The 20,652-nt window shown below is 47.1% G+C and overlaps 3 protein-coding genes across 6 annotated transcripts in view; 2 read left to right on the forward strand and 1 right to left on the reverse strand.

The window, feature by feature from the left end:
- The first annotated feature begins 862 nt into the window (after positions 1-862).
- LOC143216454 (putative ornithine aminotransferase, mitochondrial) lies at positions 863-6,893 on the forward strand. Its single transcript, XM_076439513.1, has 10 exons — positions 863-1,003; positions 1,804-1,918; positions 1,996-2,300; positions 2,825-3,155; positions 3,225-3,608; positions 5,069-5,435; positions 5,505-5,809; positions 5,877-6,077; positions 6,140-6,365; positions 6,620-6,893. The coding sequence occupies exons 2-10, from the start codon at positions 1,841-1,843 to the stop codon at positions 6,784-6,786; spliced, it is 2,364 nt and encodes a 787-aa protein (XP_076295628.1). The 5' UTR covers positions 863-1,003; positions 1,804-1,840; the 3' UTR covers positions 6,787-6,893.
- Positions 6,771-9,640, reverse strand: LOC143216444 (uncharacterized). Of its 3 annotated transcripts, none has more exons than XM_076439493.1 (3): positions 9,064-9,640; positions 8,674-8,799; positions 6,771-8,596 (listed from the first exon to the last, which is right to left on the reverse strand). In XM_076439493.1, exons 1-3 carry the CDS (start codon positions 9,214-9,216, stop codon positions 6,911-6,913), a joined length of 1,965 nt encoding a protein of 654 aa, XP_076295608.1. In that variant the 5' UTR covers positions 9,217-9,640; the 3' UTR covers positions 6,771-6,910. The 3 variants fall into 3 exon arrangements, with proteins under 3 accessions (XP_076295608.1, XP_076295609.1, XP_076295610.1); XM_076439494.1 differs by having other exon boundaries at positions 8,674-8,812; positions 8,998-9,138; XM_076439495.1 differs by having other exon boundaries at positions 8,998-9,137.
- Positions 9,641-13,447: 3,807 nt separating this feature from the next.
- The window catches only part of Shg (DE-cadherin), a 49,521-nt gene continuing 42,316 nt past the window's right edge, over positions 13,448-20,652 (forward strand). The window contains exon 1 of one of the 2 annotated variants that reach the window (XM_076439487.1): positions 13,448-13,891. In XM_076439487.1, coding sequence (XP_076295602.1) covers positions 13,807-13,891 — 85 coding nt within the window. In that variant the 5' untranslated portion in view covers positions 13,448-13,806. The other variant, XM_076439488.1, reaches the window with a different exon arrangement.

Consider the following 20,652-nt stretch of genomic DNA (forward strand, 5'->3'; position numbering starts at 1 on the left):
CTCGACCGGTGATTCAAGATTATAAAATCGTTGCAGAATGTACGGTCAGCAGTGTTCAGACACGACGGAAACCGTGCGTTTTCGACCGCACGATTTTTGTTTTCGATTGTTCGACTGCGCGGAAACGTGTGAACGAATACGTATTTAGACGCTAACGTAAATAAGGTCCGCGCGGTCGAAAACACGCGGATTCCGCCGTGTCTGAACGGGCCCTAAAGTGCTCTCGTTCCAGACATAAGTACCGTTACGAAGAAAAAGCAATGAAACAATTAACTGATTACGGTTCTACCGGGAGTACGGTTCCTTGCGTACCCACGGTTGCATTATCATTAAACAATTCTCGTTATTTGCTGCTGATATATTCGAAGAGTGACAAGGGCATTACGTGTCTCGGTTACAATTTGGTTTTGCACTCGCTGATAAGATAGGAGACACGGCAGCTTCTAGCTCTTGATCTTATCTGTAAGAGTGCGATCAGGCGACTGAAGCTTCTGCGTAAGTATGTTACAGGTACGTATTCCAGGTCGTGGTAGACCGAATAAATTGTTGCTTAAAAATTTCTCTTAATTCACAGAATCATTCGAATTGAATTGTCTTGTACGGTGCATCAGCGGTGCAATCGGCGGCGAACGTAGCCATAGAGATTGACAGAGAAGCGTTATCGCGGTTTACTTTCAAACACAAACAGTTTTAGGACTGAAATAGTTGGGCCTGATTATTTTCGATATCGTTTGTCTTCTTATCGTCGATAGAGAGTATTTGTAACGCGACTGTACACTTTCAAGAGGATCGAGCAAAGAGCGTGTGAAACGCTTATTAGGCATTACGTATTTCGTATTCTACATTCCAACCGGTCCGAGTCAGTATCCTGTATCTGCTCGGCGGTACACGGTCTCGCTCGGTATATATAGGACAAGTCGATCCTCGGAAGAAAGAGAATCGTTTGATATCGTGGTGACGCCGTGAAACGCGATCGATCATCGTCACCTGCCGTACCACAAAGGTAAATATCCTGTTGCTCTATAATAATTCCAATAAATCCAAAGCGTATCGGCGATACGCTAACAATAAGTTGTTTTACTGCGGCGACAACGACGCGTTCACGATTGTTTTTAACTCGACAAAAGTTAATGCTCCCGTTGATAACGTTGCGTATTTCTTCACTTTTTTTCGAGAAGCAGACACCTGTCGGAACGATAGGATTTTATCGAGCGGTCGCAGACGAGACCCACAGTTGCTTGAAACTCGATTCTAGTCGAACCCATCACTACCATAGAAATGAAAATTCGGCTAGAACCGCATTTTTTAGCAACGCGGGTTGTTCGGGTCAAAATCAAAGAACTTTCGATAGAAATGAGATAGAGTGATGATTTTGTTTTGAAATTAAAACTGAAATAGTGCAGAATATGGGAAAAATAGACAGACTATGGTAGGAACGTTTTTTAATTCGAAAATCTCTGTTAAACTTGCAGAATTACAAGAAAATTGTGGTCCATCCGATATCATGTTTCCAATACTGTCGTAAAATTTGTCTACCACCTCAGGATTTTGACAAAAATCGAAATTGAAATGATTACTATCGTTAATTATAATCTTTCTATTCTTAAAGAAGAATCATCGCTCTAACTCATTTCTGTGGAAAGTTCTTTAACACAACATTCTTCACTTTGCCTCACTGTGCGGCGACGCGACCGTTACGATCTCTTGAACGGTGCGGGTCGATGTTTGATCGATTTTGCAACGATATCTGGAGCATTACCGATAACGAGCAGCGAAACTATACTTTGCGTTCGAATGTTACAGATCGATATTTAGTTACTGACAGATTTAGGAATCGACGATGGAATCTCTGGCTAGAAACATGCTCGGCAGAACAGGAGGCATATCCGGAAGCAAATTGTTGAATTTCTTCCGTCGGGTAAGGAAACGATGCACAAGCGGTAGATACATACACTCTGTCTATCAAGAAGCAAACGTTAATTTTCATAAATACAGGGCGAGCAGAATGGTCGAACGCTCACGTCCCAAGAAGTTTTCGATAGAGAGTCGAAATACGGTGCTCACAATTACCATCCCCTTCCTGTGGCTTTGTGCAAAGCCGAGGGGGTGTTCATGTGGGATGTCGAGGGTAAACGGTACTACGATTTTCTAAGCGCTTACTCCGCTGTGAATCAGGGCCATTGCCATCCGAGAATATACAAGGTTCTGACGGAGCAAGCAAAAGTCTTGACACTGACTTCGAGGGCCTTCTATTCCGACGCGCTCGGCGAATTCGAAGAATATGTCACGAAACTGTTTGGGTACGCATTCATCCGATTCCGTATTACGGCTGACTAAATTCTAATTCAACTTTCAATCATTATACAGGGTGTCTCAGCTGACGGAGGCCACATAAATATCTCCTTTATTTTTAATGGCACAAAAAAAATATTGATGGCATAATTTATAAATGATATCGAAGGCGCTATAAGATGGAATAAAAAGAAATTAGTTTTCCCGATAAAAAAATAACGATGACCTTGAAAAAACTATGAAAAAATAATCGGATAAAAGTAATTGTTCTTCTATGATATTCCTCCTTCGATACCATTTCAATTATGCCATGAATATATTTCGTGCCATTAAAAATAAAGGAGATATTTGGTGGCCTCCTTCAGCTGAGACACCCTGTATTTAAATCTAAATTCAAGTTCAACTTTCGATCATTATATTTGAATTCAAATTCAAATTCAACTCAACTTTTCCTTAAATCATTTTCATAATTATGGGTCCATATGTATTGCATTTATTGCTGTCTAAATCAACAAAAAACGTTGTCTTTCAGCTATGACAAATGGCTGCCGATGAACACAGGAGTGGAAGGCGGCGAGACCGCTTGTAAACTGGCCCGCAGATGGGGTTACAGCTGCAAGGGAATACCGCAGTATCAAGCAAAAATCGTGTTCGCGGAAGGGAACTTTTGGGGGAGAACAATGAGCGCGGTTTCCTCTAGCACGGATCCGAGCAGCTACAGCGGTTTCGGCCCGTTTATGCCTGGATTTGAGTTGGTTCCATACGACGATCTTGTCGCGCTCGAAAAAAAGTTGGCGGATCCGAACGTTTGCGCGTTCATGGTGGAACCTATTCAAGGGGAGGCTGGAGTAGTTGTACCAAAGGTAGCGTAGAACATCCTCACGACGAAACGCATTTTCGAACAAAGATTTAACAAATTTATCGAATTCCAGGACGGCTATTTGAAGAAAGTCAGAGAGCTGTGCACGAAGCACAACGTTTTATGGATAGCGGACGAAGTGCAGACTGGACTGGCCCGAACGGGAAAGAGATTGGCCGTGGATCACGAGAACGTCAAGCCGGACATTTTAATCCTGGGGAAAGCGCTGTCCGGTGGATTCTACCCGGTTTCCGGCGTGCTGGCCAAGGACAGCGTAATGTTGACCATCAAGCCTGGAGAGCACGGCTCGACTTACGGCGGCAATCCTCTCGGATGCAGGATCGCTCTGGAAGCGCTTCGCGTGCTCGAGGAGGAAAAGTTGGCGGAGAACGCCGAGAGACTCGGTCAGATTCTCAGAGACGAGCTTCGGAAGCTACCGAAGGACGTCGTCACGTTAGTCAGAGGCAAGGGTCTACTAAACGCTATCGTGATCAACGAGAAGATCGACGCTATGGAGATCTGCTTGAAAATGAAAGAGGCTGGCCTGCTGGCGAAACCGACGCACGGGCACATCATACGATTGGCGCCGCCGTTGGTCATCACGGAGGCTCAGACTCGCGAATGCGCCGACATCATTTCGAAGACTATAATGCAATACGCAAACTAACCCTCGATTTCTTGTAATCCATGCGATCCCGAGTCGGTTCGCAAATCTTGTAAATAAACTAAGGTCCAGCCTCGCGAGAAACGCACTGCAATGTCGTAGCTGACCATTAGACTGCGGATCTTCATGCATTTATGGCTTCATAGTCGAATTTTGATATATTTCAGATCTACGAAGGCTACTACCACTGACAATAATATTTTATTTGGTTCTCCCCTCCTAAAATTGCATAAACTTCCGCAGTCTACTGATCGTACTAGTACTATTTCCGAGTTGTATCGACGACGCTTCCTTATCTCCTTAATATGTACGTACTAGCGCCGAAGAAAAATTGGCCGGCCGGTTGCACGCCGTTTATTAATAGCATAACGCGATACGGTTGTATTCTTTGATCGATGTTTGTTCGAATGTTAGACGGCGTCAGACGTCGACTCAAATATAATGCAACGATATCGCGTTTCAAGCGACAAACGGTTCGCCTCGTACGACCGAGAATCAATTTGTTCTTGGTTCTCTAGTCGGATGTGTGTGCGTCTGCCGCCGGATATATCGATACGCAATCAAACGTACACGTACACGTATAAGCGTAATCGGGTTTACGCTATCGGATATTAACTGTAAGAACGGTTGATAAACGATAAGAACCCGACGATCCCCTTCGCAGCGGATATTTACAATTTCTCGCCTGCGATCTCTGTAGTCAATCTTGCTTTCGTTGCTATTGTATATTATGCTAGCAACGTTCCCGTCAGAAATGCTGCTCGGACTTGTTCCAAATATCTTAATCGCGTTGATAATGAATCGCGTACAGGATCAACGCGTCGATTCGATGATTCGTATCGGTTTTGTGTATCTGGTTCAGCAGATATTGCAACCTTTCGGATTAGCATGTTATTCGTTGTTTTTCGTTTGCTTAGCACGGTGGCGCCGCAATAAAAGGCATCTTCGCACACATCATTATCAGACATGAAATCTTTCGTTGTGTCGAAGGCATTTATTCGAAATCCTTTTCCCCTCTCGTATCAATCGTGCACATAAACATTCCGTGTAAATAAGCAATATACCTCCCCTACTCTTCTTCTCGGAGACATGTATAAATGTAAGATTGATTGCAAACTCGCGAACAGTTTGTTTTCTCTCGGACGCAGAGCCACGCTACCCTTTTTCTTGACTCGCCCTGCTGCATCTTCCAGTGTCTCTCTCTCTCTTTTTCGATTTATCCATTCGCCGTCTTTGTTGATCGAAAGATGCAGCCGATGAGGTCGAGAATCCTCGGTACGTCGAAGAAGTTGAGCCTGAAAAGATTTCTGAGCTCGCAAGAGCTGATCGATCGGGACAACAAGTTCGGCGGTAGACACTTCAAGCCTCTTCCGGTGGTCCTCGCGAAGGGCGACGGGGCTTGCTTGTGGGACACCGAGGGGAAACGTTACCTGGACTTTCTCGCAGGATTCTCGACCGTTAATCAGGGCCATTGTCATCCGCGTTTGGTCAAAGTGATGCGGGAGCAGGCGGGAAACCTCACGCACACTTCCAGGGCTTTCTACTCGGAGCCCCACGGTGAACTGGGAGAATATCTGACGAAGCTTTTGGGATGGGAGAAATTTCTACCCATGAATACTGGTACGGAAATTACGAACTTTTAGTCGTGAAGAAGAACAAGTATACGATCTACGCGCGTTATCATTGCAGGCGTCGAAGCCGGCGACACTGCAATCAAGGTCGCCAGACGTTGGGGATACAGAATCAAGAAGATACCCAAGGACAAAGCGACTGTTATCTTTGCGAAAAACAATTTCTGGGGACGCTCGATCGCGGCACTGTCCGCTTCCACGGACCCAAACTGTTTCACCGATTTCGGGCCCTACGTGCCCAATTTCGAAAAGATACCGTTCAACGATCTCGCCGCGTTGGAGCAAAAGTTTAAGCAGGACCCAACGATCTGCGCGTTCATGGTGGAACCGATTCAAGGAGAAGCGGGCGTCGTTGTGCCCAACGTATGTTTCCATCGTTTCTAAACGAGAGAGTCCCTTGGATTCGTAAGGGTTTCGTTTATTTTTCTAGGATGGTTACCTGAAAGGAGTGCGAGACTTGTGCACGAAGTACAATGTTTTGTGGATCGCCGACGAGGTCCAAACTGGTTTGTGCAGAACGGGAAAACGACTGGCCGTCGACCACGAGAACCAAAGACCGGATATTCTCGTTTTAGGGAAGGCACTGTCCGGAGGATTTTACCCTGTTTCCGGAATCCTTGCCGACGAACAGGTAATTTATTTTTTTCTGTTTGCTCTTGACGCTACTAACGATAATACGGGTCTGTTGGTCAGATAATGAACTGCTTGGATACTGGATCGCATGGTAGCACTTTCGGCGGAAGTCCGCTCGGAAACAAAGTTGCGTTGGAAGCGGTGAGAGTGTTGGAGGAAGAGAATCTCGCCGAAAACGCGAGGAAACTCGGAGAAATAGTCCGACAGGAGCTACAGAAGTTGCCGAAAGACATTACGACGGAATTCCGGGGACGTGGATTATTGGCTGGTCTGGTGATCAACAAAGGTACTGGGACAAGTTACTGTTCTTTTTTAACCTTTGGTTACTCGCACTCCATTTTCTACATAACTATCTACATGAAACTTTATATGACTCCAACATAAATAAATTTTTATTCGGTAAAATAATATTTGCAAAAAAGGGGTGGAATATAAAACTCGACAGAATTTCGTACAATTTTGATTTTTTGTGATCCACAATGGCTACTTTCTTAACACTCGTCTAGAAAAATTGAAAATTGCATAAACACTTGCTTTCAGAATTCGGCGACGGCTGGGACATCTGTTTAAAGCTGAGAGAAGCAGGTTTACTGACCAGACCGACGCACGGACAAATAATAAGGATATCGCCGCCGCTCGTCATCACGGAAGAGCAACTGAGGGAAGGATTGTCTATACTGACCAAGGTGCTGAACACCTACAGATGAACGCGACGTTGGCGGACACCGGAATGAAAAACGATACAGAACTTCCCATACTGATTCTATACATATGTACACGTAACATGTAAATTCAATAAAAAGATGAGTAGAAAAGCTTTGCGCGTACGTACTACGCGTGCGACTCGTGCGACTCGTGCCTCTTTAAGTGTCTCGTCAGGCTAAACGCTTGCGAAAACATCTGATTGCAACGATGGCATTTGTACGTTTTGGCACCGTTGTGCAGAGTCAAGTGTCTTTTCAAGTGGTTGATCAGTTTGAACCGTTTCCCGCACAACCGACACTGATGCTGCCTCAGAGAAGCGTGCGAGGCCTGGTGATTCTTCAAGTGACTCGACTGCGAGAACCGTTTCCCGCAGGTTTTACACTCGAAGGGCTTTACCTTCGTATGAATTCTCAGATGCTCGACGAGATTACCCTTCTGCACGAAACTCTTGTCGCAGTACTCGCATTTGTGGGCCCTCGCCGCCTTGTGCGTTCGCAGATGGATCTTCAAGTTGTACCGTTGGCTGAACCTCTTGTCGCATATCTCGCACTGCACCAGGCCCTTACCAGTGTGCAATCTCTCGTGGGCCCTCAAGTTCTTCAGCATGCGAAATCTTTTCCGGCAAGTCGGGCACTCGAATATCTTTCTCTGTTCGGCCGTCGCGTCGTCTGCGCTGGACACCTGCTCGTGACTTTTCAAGTGGTCCCGCAGGTACGAAGGATACGCGAAGATCTTCTCGCACATCTTGCACTTGTGCACGTTCGTTTTCGTGTGCAGTCGTACGTGAGCGTTCAACTTGCTTTTGCTCGAGTAAGCCTTGTCGCAGCTTTGGCACTTGAACGGCTGCTGGCCGGAGTGCGACAGCCGGTGGGTCAGTAGTTTCGATCTCTGAGAGAACAGTTTCGAGCACGCCTCGCACTTGTATCTCTTTGCCTCCATGCTCACTGGATTTTCTTGTTCGACGTGTTCCTTCGACGCGTAATTCAAATCGCCAGGGCACATCTCGTAACCACCGATGTTCTCCTTGTTGTCGGCACGCTCGAGCTCTTTGTCGAACCTCAACGCACGGGTGTCGAGTATGTCATCCCCTGGATGATGCATCGGTGTATTTTCGAGTCGCTCGGAGCTCGCGTTCGACCCGTGAATCTCTTCCAGATCCATGTTATCGGGAAAGCCGACGCTGTGCGGTTGCCCGGCTCCGTTCGTTCCAGACTTTCCATACGACAAGTTCTGGATGGAATTCTCCACGGAGTCGATCGACCTTCCGTAGCTCAAGTTCTGAGGAATTTGATTGGAATTCTCGCAGATGTCTATGTTCTCGTTGTCGCAGGACATGTCTATGTTCTCCGTGCTGTGAGCAATGTTGTGGCTCATCAGCTGCATCCTGTTGGTGAACGTGTGATTGCACAGAGAACAGTGCAACGCGCAAGCGGCCCGGCTAGAATTCTCCGCGTTCATCGGGATCATCTGTGGAATCATGTTCGATCTGATGAAGGGAGACAACGGCGGGTTCGGTAGCGTCTCTCCGCTCAGATTCGAACTGAAATGGCTGAAATTGAAGTTCAGATACGGATTCTGAGATTCTGCTACGCGCACACGCTGCGCTGGCATGTTCTCTTGGATCAACGGTAAATGCGATCTACCATGCGCGCACAATTCTTGATAAGTCGCGCATGGGACGCCGCATTCGATGCATTTTAACGTTTTGTGAGTATTTTGAACCTGAACCGGGACCGGGACTGGCTGGAAGCTTTGGTTCTGCTGGTACAGCTTGCATCCAGGAACTGTTGCATAAGCGGCTAAACTGGACACCTGCGCAACAAGATGACGACCAATGTTTAGTCCAGAATGGATAGAATATGGTGATACAATTGAATATCAGATATTACCTTTACAGCAGCTTGTCTCAATGCTCTGTCAGCGGCTCGACACTGTTCCCTGTAGAGCAAGGCAGATTCTGCTCTGGTCACGCAGCGATCGCACATCTTCTCTGGGAGGCCATCGCCCTGCCACACCTGGTGAAACACGCTGGTCAAAATCAATGATACCAAATTAATAGACAGCGGATTTTATGCATTTATAACAAATATGAGTAGGCAAAAATATTATAAGAATTTAAGAAACGCTGTTGTATTATTTACGACCTATTCAACATATTAAGAAAGAAGATAAATATCTATTTCACTCCAATTGGTTGCAAATCAGGTACAAACTTTTTATTTTGCATCCAGATCCGCTGTCTACAAATCAACGTGATCGATCACGAATTGTTCTCTTACGTCCAAACACGACAGGGATCGCAGCTTTGCAGCGAGAGACGAGCCAGCCGGTCCCACGAACAAACAGATCATTTTGTCGCCGTCCTCTCTTAAACACGTCCGACATAATTTACCGATGTTCTCGCTGTCGATCTCTTTCGTCACGATAAACATCGTAACGTTTTCAACATCGATACAATTCTGCCCGCAACCGTGATCCTTGGCGTTTATGTCACTTTTAGGTTATGTATTTGTTTTGACATTTCGAAGCGGCACCGACTATCGGCAAAAAGTAGGGATACAACAATATTGACACTCCGGGCGGCAACTTTGAGAACTTATGAAAGTGCGCACGGTATAGTGCTGCCCCCACACTAATTTTTAGCCTGGATCAGATCCCACATCATTTTCAAGAGAAAAGCTGTACTGCTTACTGCGGTATCATGCTTCGTACTTTATTTTATTATTCTTAATTTATCATGTAATACCATTTTATGGAAGAATGATGTGTTCTGAATACAGAAAAAATTGGTGGCCCTCGAAACCTAGTATAACATAAGAAAATATTAAAAAATAAAATTGATAACATTTGCACATATATACATATTATTGCAGACGAAAGTGATTACAACAATGTGAGAATGATTGACAATTTTGTTTGCCCCGCCAACGAGAATACATTCTCATTGAATTGTACAAATGTATTCAAGGCAAAATATTTATTTTTACGTATATATTTTAATCTGATTGGGAAAAATGTCGCAGTAAAACGTACACCCGCGATTATTTAAAGAAAAGTTCCCGAGAGTTATAGCACAGTTTATTCTCAAATGAATTTATATATTTTGCGTAATTTTTTAAAATCCTCGGATAAAAATATAAATAGATCTGGACCTTCATGGACTTTATATTTTTTGATTTGTTCTGAAATAGATTGCACAAAGTACACTCTGCGAAGTAGAGTGGCACAGCGATTTTTTAAGACTTCTAACAAGTTCGAAGTTTCGACGGGAAAGAGGGTGATCGCTTTAGCATAGCTGCAAGAGATACGAGCGGGCGGCTGTCCAAAGCGATCGCTGTCGGATGAAATCGAAAGTCCATATATTTCGTACTCGCGTTCGTTCTTTGCGAGTTTGCGTTCAACGAGATCAGGGAATTTGTATCTTGTCTCTGTGTCTCGCGAAGCATTCGAAGTTCGCACGCGCGAAGCAACCGATCGAACTTTGATCGATTTCTCCGTTTTCGTGATTTTCATAACGTCCATCGAATTATCTTTTCTCTAATCACGTTGATTCCATCCCTCGCGGATTGGTTTCAAACACCGTGTTAATGGAACCTTCGATTTAATTAACTAGATTGGTTTAATCGTAATTTGTACCAGAAACCATAACACAGTCGACGAAATCCAAGCAGTTCGGAGGTAACAATATATACCGCGCCTGTTTAGAATTCAACAGCCGGTAGTCGATGAGAAGATCATAACCGCGGAAAGAGATGTGGAATTCGACCGGTGGACAGGGTGGATTAATTCCGATTAATTAAAGAGCCGGGAAAAAGTTCGCGTACCGAACGAAATAACGAAATTAATGGTCGCTACTCCCGACGCATCTACGTACATTCTAATTTGTTCGCATCGCGAAACTAGAGGAGGACGAAGGGACGAGAAGCAAATTAGGCGAGTGCATGGTAACGAAAATGTAACGGGAACAGGGCCCAATTACGAATCGTAATCACAGATTCCAGCATGGTAATGGTTCGGGTTCTGTGTTTGATCCGTGTGATTCTTCGTTTCGGTCAGCCATGGTCGCTGTTGACCGAGTCATTTTTTTGGAACGTATTCGACTGGGTTCGCGACGCGCGTTTCGGAAAACTAGCTCGCTGGTTAAACGTTGCACCTACGCGACACGGTTCGCGGAAAATAGGCGTTAGGGAAAGCGAGACACGGCAGATGGTCGCTATCCTTTGGGAATACGCGAGATAATGGAGTTGCGGGTCGATATACCCGTCGCGTTGTGTCCAGCGTTTGCTGTTTAGACGGAAAACGATCAAAATTGCTGATAAACCAAATCGACGAGCAGACGAATCGAGTCGAGTCGTGTGACCGTAGTACGCGACGAGAATTGGTACTCGTTCTCGTCCCACAAATCGACCCGATTACGATTTCCGAGGAAATGTAATTACCGTAGTTACAACCGCGAACTGATTTCTCCATAATCTATTTATGACTATGTATGTCTATTTTTAAGGTTCCGATCCATGCATTCGCTCATCATCTAGATGTCGATGCACCGGTATAAATAAACAATTAAAAGAAACACAAAAATTTCGAGGAAAATCTATGGCAAAATCCAAACCGATTTTTCCTGGTTGTTTTTTTTTGTCACCAGCCATTCGAGTATTCGGGAAACGCGGATGAACCGATAGGGTGAATTGCGTCGCGGTGAATAGCTGCCCGTTGGTGCATCGCGGACCACGGCCTCCATATGCAAATGAAAATAGGTTTGGAACCGACGTCCAATGTAATTTACGGCGCTAAACCGTATTATCCGTAGTCAATCGCAGTTCGAATTCGTAGGCAACGTCTGAAAAAGGCGATCGTTTTAAAAAATACCGCCAAAAAATATCTGTCGTCTATATCTATTAATTAGGTAGTGATAGCGTGTAAAATGACTAACCTTTATCACAGTGATCGCAGATTCGTGATTACAGTCGTCTTCTTAACTTCATTCACGCCGTGATCGTGATCTTTTAATCTAGAGTGAATTTTATATCGATGGAAATGAATATCATATCTAATTTCAATTTTAGAAGTCGCAGGTAACCTCATTATTAATATGTCCAAATGTGTTTTAATGCCAACTAGAATATGCAAGGAAAAGAAATATACATTTACAAGAAAAAAAAATATCGATGACCTTAAAAACTCCGGAAAAAATGACCTTGAAAGAAAAAACATTTATGAAGTATTTACCCTGTGTCACCATTTAGATTGTATTAAAAACATTGCCGTTTGGTCCATTCATAAAAAAGTTATTCTGATTTAAAGAGTGTGTGCTCAGATATGTGCGTAACTATGTATACATATTATTACCGTAAGGAGAGGATGTTTTCGACGATCGTGAAATCTGACATTTTTTCGAAGTGTATTATATCTAGATATCGTTCGTGTTCGTGAGTGGCGCGGCAAGAAGGTGTGGCCCATTATAGGTCTCTTCAAAGTCATACTCGATGTTTCATGGAATCGTTTCCTTCGATCGAGAGCGTGCCATTGAGTCATCCATCCGAGTCTAGACTTGTGCCGTAGCCACGAAGCTAAAGGACGTCGCGTCGTTTACGCTATTACGCGGTAAACTTCACGGAATAAGAAGAAAACCCGGAAGATCGAAAAATGACGGAATCGCTAAATTCGACGCTTGATTCGGCTATCGCGATATCTCTGTCCCTCTAGCGGTGACGTCACACGCGAGTACGCGAGCACATTCCGCGAAGAACGCATCGGTAGGTAAATATGTACCTACATATGTATCACCTATCTACACTCTACACGAACGAAGGACCACGTTTCCGCGACGCGCTTCCCTTTCTATTTACGAACCGTGCAAGTACCAAGTACCAATATTCGTAGGTTCAGGGACCGCAAGGAATCGACAAACTTCTCTGCTAACGCGAGCATTCTTCGCGATTACGATTCGAAAAGAGTACACCCGCCGATCGCTTCTTTCCGAAAGGAAACGAGAAGTAAGAAAAAGAAAAACGACGGACGACGGAGGGTACTAATTCCCAGTTAGAAGAAATTACAGTAATCACGATAATTTCTCTGGCGTAAACGTGCGTCGGATACGAGGCGTTCCTACCGGGTTTTGGAGAACGTCGGTCTCTCACGATCGTGTTAAATGGCAAAGGTATTCCATGGGACACGCAACGAGACGAATCGGTAAACGAGTCCAGTGAATGAACGTAGCGAGGTTCGTCGTGGAAACTACAGACCGTAGTTTTGAACGTGTATGTACTAAAATACACGTGTACACGTGGTACGTGAACCTTGTTGTAGTACGAATTTAAGGATCCGTATCCGCAGATCCTTAAATTCGTACTACGTACACGGTTCATGTACCACGTGTATTCATATACACGTGAAATAGGGATCTCTAGTGCAAACGGTCCCGTCGCGTTGACCGTAGGCGAATCGTTGAGAAATGACGGAAAAAGAACGAGAAGCGCGAGGCTGTGGTGGATCGAGCGCCGCTCCTGAGGGAAGATCAACAAGTAGTTAGAGCGGTGGGGATAGAGGTCTGTTTGTATGCCGGCGAGGGGATAGTGTAGCGTGGGGTCGGCGGAGAGGAGGGAGCCAAGGCGGTAGGTCGTCGCGTATATGTTGGAGAAGGACAGAGGAAAACTGCGAGCGAGAGGAACAACGTGTGCGTGAGAAAGGGAGATAGATTGAAAGCCGGGTCGCGAAGGGCTGTGGGAGAGAGAGGGGAAACCGCTGGGAAGGTGAGTGGGGAAAGAGCGAGGGTGAGAGTATTCGGGGCAGGCGGACAGTCTACTCGGTCCGTGCGAGCTGCCTGTGCGACTGCTCGACGCGTTCGTTCGAAATTAACGTAACCGAAGCTTGGGACGCATGAGTCGGAATCTGGAGATAGTGCGAATTCGGTTCCCGGCTCGGCGCGGCGCGGCGCGGCACGTTTACCTATAACTTGTGATCGAAAAAAGTGACATCGAAGTGGAAATTTGGACTGAAGTGTTTGTTCGGAGATCGCAGCGATGTGGCCAGCAGAAGCGGACGGCCGCCGCTTGATACGGTCCTGGGCGGGGCGTTTTTTACTTATTCTGCTGTGTGGAATCGTCGGTGAGTGACGGATACGTTTTCTTTTTAGAGGTTACTCTTATTATTGATACGTCGGAGACGTGTCCGTGGTTTTGTCTTGTTCTCGTGTTTGTTCCGTGTTCCCGTGTGTCGGGGGCGACACATTGGATGCGTGCGCGTGTATTATACATTCTACGCCCGATAGTACAGTACGCGCATGCGCTCACCGTGTGCGTCGTCGAGGTCGTGGGCCCTGGGACCGGGGCCGATGGCGGGGGAACAGCGGCGGGCGACGCGGGGCATCAGGCCCCGTTCCTAACGACTGCTACGGATCGACGCTCTCGAACAACGTCTTTCTCGCGCGTACACCGATTTATCCTGTTCCCCGGTGATCCCGAGTCAATTGCTTTCTTCCACGATGTCCGTGGGACAAACACCGACGCGATTCTCCTCCTCCCCTCTTCTCTCTATATCCTCGTTTCGGAAAGAAAAATCGTGTCGTCGCCCTTTCCGAACGCTGGAAGTTTTGTCACTTTTTCGATCGCCGCTGGAACATTTCTTCGACTTTCTTTTAACGAGCGAGCTGCCTCTTCTCATCGGCACGACGCGACGCAGCGCGGCGGTGTAATACAAAACCGGTAACCGGCTCTGTTTTTCTCGAGAAAAGATATCGGATGGCACGGTATCGGGTCTAGATAGAGACAGACGAAACGGGTACTCCAAGAAAACCGGTGGCGTGGCGGGACTGTTGTATTCCGCGCGATATACTTTCTCGGTGTCGGCGGTGCGTGCAGCGGCGTACACACCTTCGCCCGTGGGAATGGTAGCGTCGGATCAACCGCGCGTTTACCCGCGGGATCGCACGAGGACACACGCGAGGCCCGTGGGATCTCATGACAGATCGTACTAAACGGATCAACGCTGATAATAATTGAGACCACGAGGTACAATATTGGTTCGGGCTCCGTCGGACCATCAAGATACATGGCCGCGCGTGAATTTCGAGGGGAACCTTGCTTGGCGTAATCTTAAACCACTTCCAGCAGATTTCAAAGTGTTCTGTCGGTGCATTCCTCGGATTTTTTCCCCTGTCCCTCTCCTCGTATCGGTCTTCGTCAGTGTCTCGGCTCCCCTGGCTCCCCCTCTCTCGCTCCTCGGTGTTGTCACTCCTCTCTTTTCCGCTCGGTCCTCTGCCTGCTCTTTTCCTTCTCACGAAAGAATGCAGCTTTAGCTGCAGCAATGGCTGGCAAGCAAGCAGGCCGGCAGGCTGTCAGGCCAGCCTGTACACGGTGCGTGGTGGCGGCGGCGGCCTCGCGCACTCTCGACATTCTATGTACGGCTTCTCTTTTCTTTTGGGCTTCGGTCGCTTTATCCCCGCCCCTTCGAGATTCTCAAAGACGTTGGACCGTGAACGGACGTAAACAAACCGCTCTGGATTATGCAGAGTCTCGTGCAAGCGGAAGCCGGAAGCTGCTGCTTCGTGTTCTCGAAATGTGTACTCTGGTACGCGCGATCGACCGGTGGCACGTTTCATTTTGATCGTCTCGCTCGTTTTCGGGTGATGAGCCGCGCGTTGTGTGTCCAACGACCGAACGGGATAAAGAAGAAACGAGCGCGACGCGCGCGATCTTCGGAGAAAGATCGGCAGCGTCTTGCCCACGGGGAACAATGAACGCGTGGAGGGAGTTACTGAAACGCGAGAGGAAGCGAGACCGACGTAACAGGGATAGATAGGGAGAGGAAAGCAGAGGAAGACGCGGATACGTCGGTTCAAAGGAACGAGCGAAGTCGAGGGGACAAAGAACGTTAGGCCGGGGTCGTGGCGTGGCGTGCCGTGCCGAGCTGTGCCATGCCATGCCGCAGCCACAATGCCGGATTCGAGGGAACGAAACTACTGTCCGTTGTACAGGGTGATTCAGTGGATGGAGTACTCTAATGCTGTGCCGTCACCGAAACGTCAGAGACACCACGCTACAAGCTGCGTGCGTGTACAGTCACACATGTATTTATCCTCTTCTCCTCGGACTTCTCAGTTCGCTCCATCCGCTGAATCATCCTTTAGGTGTACGAGCCATGAGTCTTGGTTCCGTGGTACATAGCAGTTAGGTTTTGATGACTCGGATCGGATCGAGACTCGAAAATCTATGACATTCGGGTTCCCGATCTGACCCGATTTATTTAGGTGGCCGGGTACCCGGAAATTCGAAGTTTGGGTTCCCTATTGTCCCGACACGAACCCGAATTTCCGAGTACCTGCTCATCCGAAAAGATTGAGCGACGCGAAGTGGGGCAAAGTGATAAACAGACTGCGGATTTTTATGCGAGATAAAAAATGTTCGCATTGATTGCAGGACACAGGACCCAAATAAAAATTGTATTCTTCTTTTAATTATCCTATTAAGCTGAAACTAATGTCCATAAATATTTTTCGCACGTCCACTGCTCTAAATCAGGCCTGGCCAATACGCGACCCGCCGGGCTATTTTATATTTCCGTTGAAACTTGTTTCTCGTTGTATGTATACAAAAATATTAAGTAAATGAAAATTTCCATGTGTCATTGTGTTATAATGCGACGTATAACAATAAAGTTTTATTCATTTTGTATTTGTATCACATTTTTTAAAAGCATGTTTACCGAAAGTGCGGCCCGCTGTAACGTTACGCGTCATCGAAGTGGCCCGTAAAACCATTTGGGTTGGCCAGGCCTGCTCTAAATTGTATTGTACTCATTCTTGTCATAAATGCATAAAATCCGCAGTCCAGTGATAAGCTTTAATTTTTAAAAAAATCATCGCTCTATCTCATTTCTATCGAAAGTTCATTGATTCCGACACAAAATTCATCACTTTGCCCCACTGTGCGACGTCGAGACAGAGCCCGACGGATCCACGGACCCACGGAGCGTTTGTCATGGACCTCGAGAAGCGGGTCTACAGCACCGCAGACTTGCCTCGACACACGGTGCATCGGTGTCTATCTTTTCCTTCTTTCCTTTCGAGCGAACGAACCGACGTGAATCCAATCCCTCGTAAAGTTTCCGTAATCCGTGGCGATAAGCTCGCATCGATAACCGTGATAAAACTGAAGTAGCGTTCTCTTCGACGATATTGCATCGCCTTTTCGTCATTGCTTTGAAAAATCTTCCCCGCCCAGATTCCGCGGCGAGTCGAGGGGAAGCGCGAAAACAAGTGATTCGATTAAGTGATTCACAAAGCAATCGAAGTAATCGTCGACGTATTCGACGCCACAGTGGGAGTATTCTGTGTTTCAGCGGCCAAATGTCTGTAACTTTTGATCGGATGAAGATAATTGTAATATTTCATTTTTATTCGATAAAGTCGAAGTGTTCTTCGTTACGTAGATGACATCAGGTTATTGCGTTGTCATGCATGATTATGGAATATATTCTCTCAGCTCATTATTTCAAAAAATACATCATATTAAATATAATTTTTGCTGAACTCGGAAAGCTACGACTTTGAAGTCGTGTTTGAACACATTCTCGCTTACGTACCGATTCTGGTATGACACATCATGGTTATGACACCTTACTTTGCTTTCTCACTCGCGCGCACACACTCTCTTTCTCTCTATCTCGCACTTGCTCTCCGCAGTCGCTCACCTATTATGTATGTACCGGTGTTTTGTTATTGTCGGTTCGGTCGAGTACGATACGTTTCTTACATTACTTGAACCGTTACGATTCCGTCACCGATCCCCACTCCCACACCTAATAATTGAAAAGGAAAAGCACAAAAAATATATCACTTTGTTTCATTTCATGAAATTGAATTAAGCTGCTTGGCCTTCTGTAAGAAAGGAAAATGCCCGAGAAGGATTAACACGATACTTTATTGGGTTCTTTTCGATGATCCAAACACTCTCGTCTCTATCCTCCACTTAGATTAGTTCAAAGTTACATGACTTGAAAGTAAAAGGTCCTGGAAAAAAAACTTTCGTATTGGTCAGTGGAAGACACTTGTCTTTTTCCACTGTGCGCCGTGTGTCATTCCGATGTAGTCATCGCTGTCGACGAGGGATCTACTTCCGCTATTCTTGGTCGGCAGATTTTCTCGCACGAACGTGCGACGGTGTTCGGCGACACGTTGTTCCGCCGAGAGGCGGATCAGGATCGTTTTTTTCCTTCTCGTACATACATACATAAATGGCGCGCAGTTGGCGCGCATCGCAGCTAGCAATTAAGTTTAATTGATACAAGCTAGACGAGAAAATACGCATCCCTCGACAGTCGATGGCCTCGGGAGATTGCCGGCAGCGATAGCAGTAAAATATGTATGTATAAAGTAAAGTTTCGCCTCCCACGGGAAGTCGGAGAGAGTGGCTGGTGCCATTGGGACGGTTTACAGTTTACAGCGAATCGAAAGCGTCATGGAATGCTTAGAACGCCGAAAGTCCGCTCACCATGTAGGGACCACCATGCATTTTATAGAAACGCGAGACACGGCGACGATCATTCTCCTCGATTTAACGCGACGCGTAAATTGGCTCGCAATCGTATCTCCGTTACCGTATCGTCTCTCGTGGATCCGAACCGATGCGCTGCGAGGCAATGGCTTTCGTTCCGGCCCGATCGAGCTCTAGAGCTCTCGGACGCTATCGCTGGACGACACTAACTAGTACGCAAACACCTATTATTCGAAGCTGTTTCAGCGTTCCGCAAACATCGGAAACGCTGGGAAGTTCGAATGCCAGGAAACGTCGCCGCAACAGTAACGATTCGTTCGCCTGTGCTCGAGCACTCGACGATACCTACTCGACACCATGCCGTCCCTTCCACCCGCTTAGCCGCGAATATCGCTTGTCTCTGCAGAATTTCCGTGTCTTCGCGTCCTCGGCCTGTCTTCTCTTGTCTTTGCCCCTTTTTCACCCTTCGACTCTTTCTCCCCGCCGAGCTCTCCTCATCTTCTCCAAAATGGCATCTAAAGTTTCGTTCATAGACTTTGAATTGCCACGTAAATGCCGTCCCTTTCATCTTTTCCCAGCAACGGACTCGTCGTCGACTAATTTTATCCGCCGAGGATCGTTAATAGCGAAGAACTAGCCTTGTCTCCCTCCCAGACGCACAAAAGTCGTAATTCCGTTGCCCCTTATCCCGACGAACGCGTGTCTGCCGAATCGGACAGACGCAGCCCTCGTCTCGCGGCCCAGAGTCTTTCTCCGCGTTTTCGTTCACCCTCCTCGATATCCCCAGTATTCTTCGGTACTCGGTACCGCGAACATGCACCGCCTTCGTTCGTCTACCCTCGCCCTCGCCCTTCGTACAACCATTTTATTCCGTGCTTTCGGTTTATTCAAGGATCTCCCCCTACCCTTATTCCTGTTCTCTGTTAGTTAACCGGTCGGTGGACGATGCGAGCTGATCGCAGCTGTATTCCCCATGGCGGTGACTCGTGAGTACGCACACACGTACACGCACACGCACGCATACACACGCTCGACAGCATCTCTCGATGCACCGATGACTCATAAACCGAGAATCCACTTTGTTCTATTGCTCTGATCCCCTGCCCTGCCATACCCGCGCCCCTCTCTCTCTCTCTCTCTCTCTCTCTCGCTCTCTGCCCTGTCCGTCCTTTGCCTCGATCCCTCCGCTGCCCCCGTTCGTTCGGTAGCCTATTGCTTTTTCTCCTACCGACCCTGAATGCACGATCCAGAATGGAGCGTTCACACCGAATTCATTCCACCCCTCGATATGTACCAATTTATCGAGTATTTGTTGCGTCGAGTGAGGACCCCTCACCTGCCCGCAAGGAGACACGCGAGTCCGATTCGTGATTCGATGTTCGCGGTGGAGGACCGAGAGCAAATCCGAGAGCGGAGACAAGCTCGATCGGTACACCCGGAAAGAACACACCCATGCGTACACAATGTGTCCTAGGTACCGCGCAACAGCTGCGCTTAATAGTTGCCAGCCCCGTGTTTACGAGAGGAAAACACCGCCGTATGTTATTTTCGGCGGTGCGTCGGGGATCCGTTCGGCCGGAAAGACCAGAAGCAAAGGGTCGCTCTGGACGCTGGATGCTGGATCCCTGAATCGCTGCTTCTAACACGTGTCCGCCGAGCTTCTGCTAGGGGTGGCCGGGTACCCGGAAATTCGGGTTCGGGTCGAAAATTCATGATCCGGAATTTTCGGGTACCCGAAAATGAATGACATTCGTGTCTCCGACCCGACTCGACTTCAACTTCGGATACCCAAAATTTCCGGATACGAGTTATCAAAACCCACCACTAGTTTCTGCTGAGTAAAACGGCGCTCTCGGACTCGCCCGATCGAGTATCGCGAGCCACCGACAGTTTCCGCCTCGACGATGCAAACGAGTATCCCCGGATTCGTCGAAGAAAAACTTTCTCGACGAATTATTCTCGCAGCGAGCCTAGCCGAGCCGACAGCGACCGGCTTTTCAGCGCCGAATTTCCATCTAGTTGACATTCACGATCGCGTTCGTTTAAAGCGAACCCTACCGTCGTCTCCTCCCTGCTCTTTTCTTCCGCTCGCGGATTTGTTTGGACGGTCGTTGTCACCGTGGAAAAACGTCGACGCGATCTCGCGGTTTTCCGCAAGGAGAGGAATTCAAACGAACACGTTCAGGATTAGGCGAGTTTACGAGTCCGCGAGTGGGGTGTTCTCCACGCTCGGAGAAAACAGAGGAAGACGGTTCCAATTAGGGTGAACGACGAGCTCGCTCTCGTCGACACGTGAAGCTCGTCGTGCAATTATTCATTTTTCGTTCGGCGACGACGACGGTTCTCCGTGTTTAGGTGGGATCTCCTTTGCGCGTG

This window comes from Lasioglossum baleicum, chromosome 15 (genome assembly GCF_051020765.1).
Source record: "Lasioglossum baleicum chromosome 15, iyLasBale1, whole genome shotgun sequence".
Classification (NCBI taxonomy): Eukaryota; Metazoa; Arthropoda; class Insecta; order Hymenoptera; family Halictidae; genus Lasioglossum; species Lasioglossum baleicum.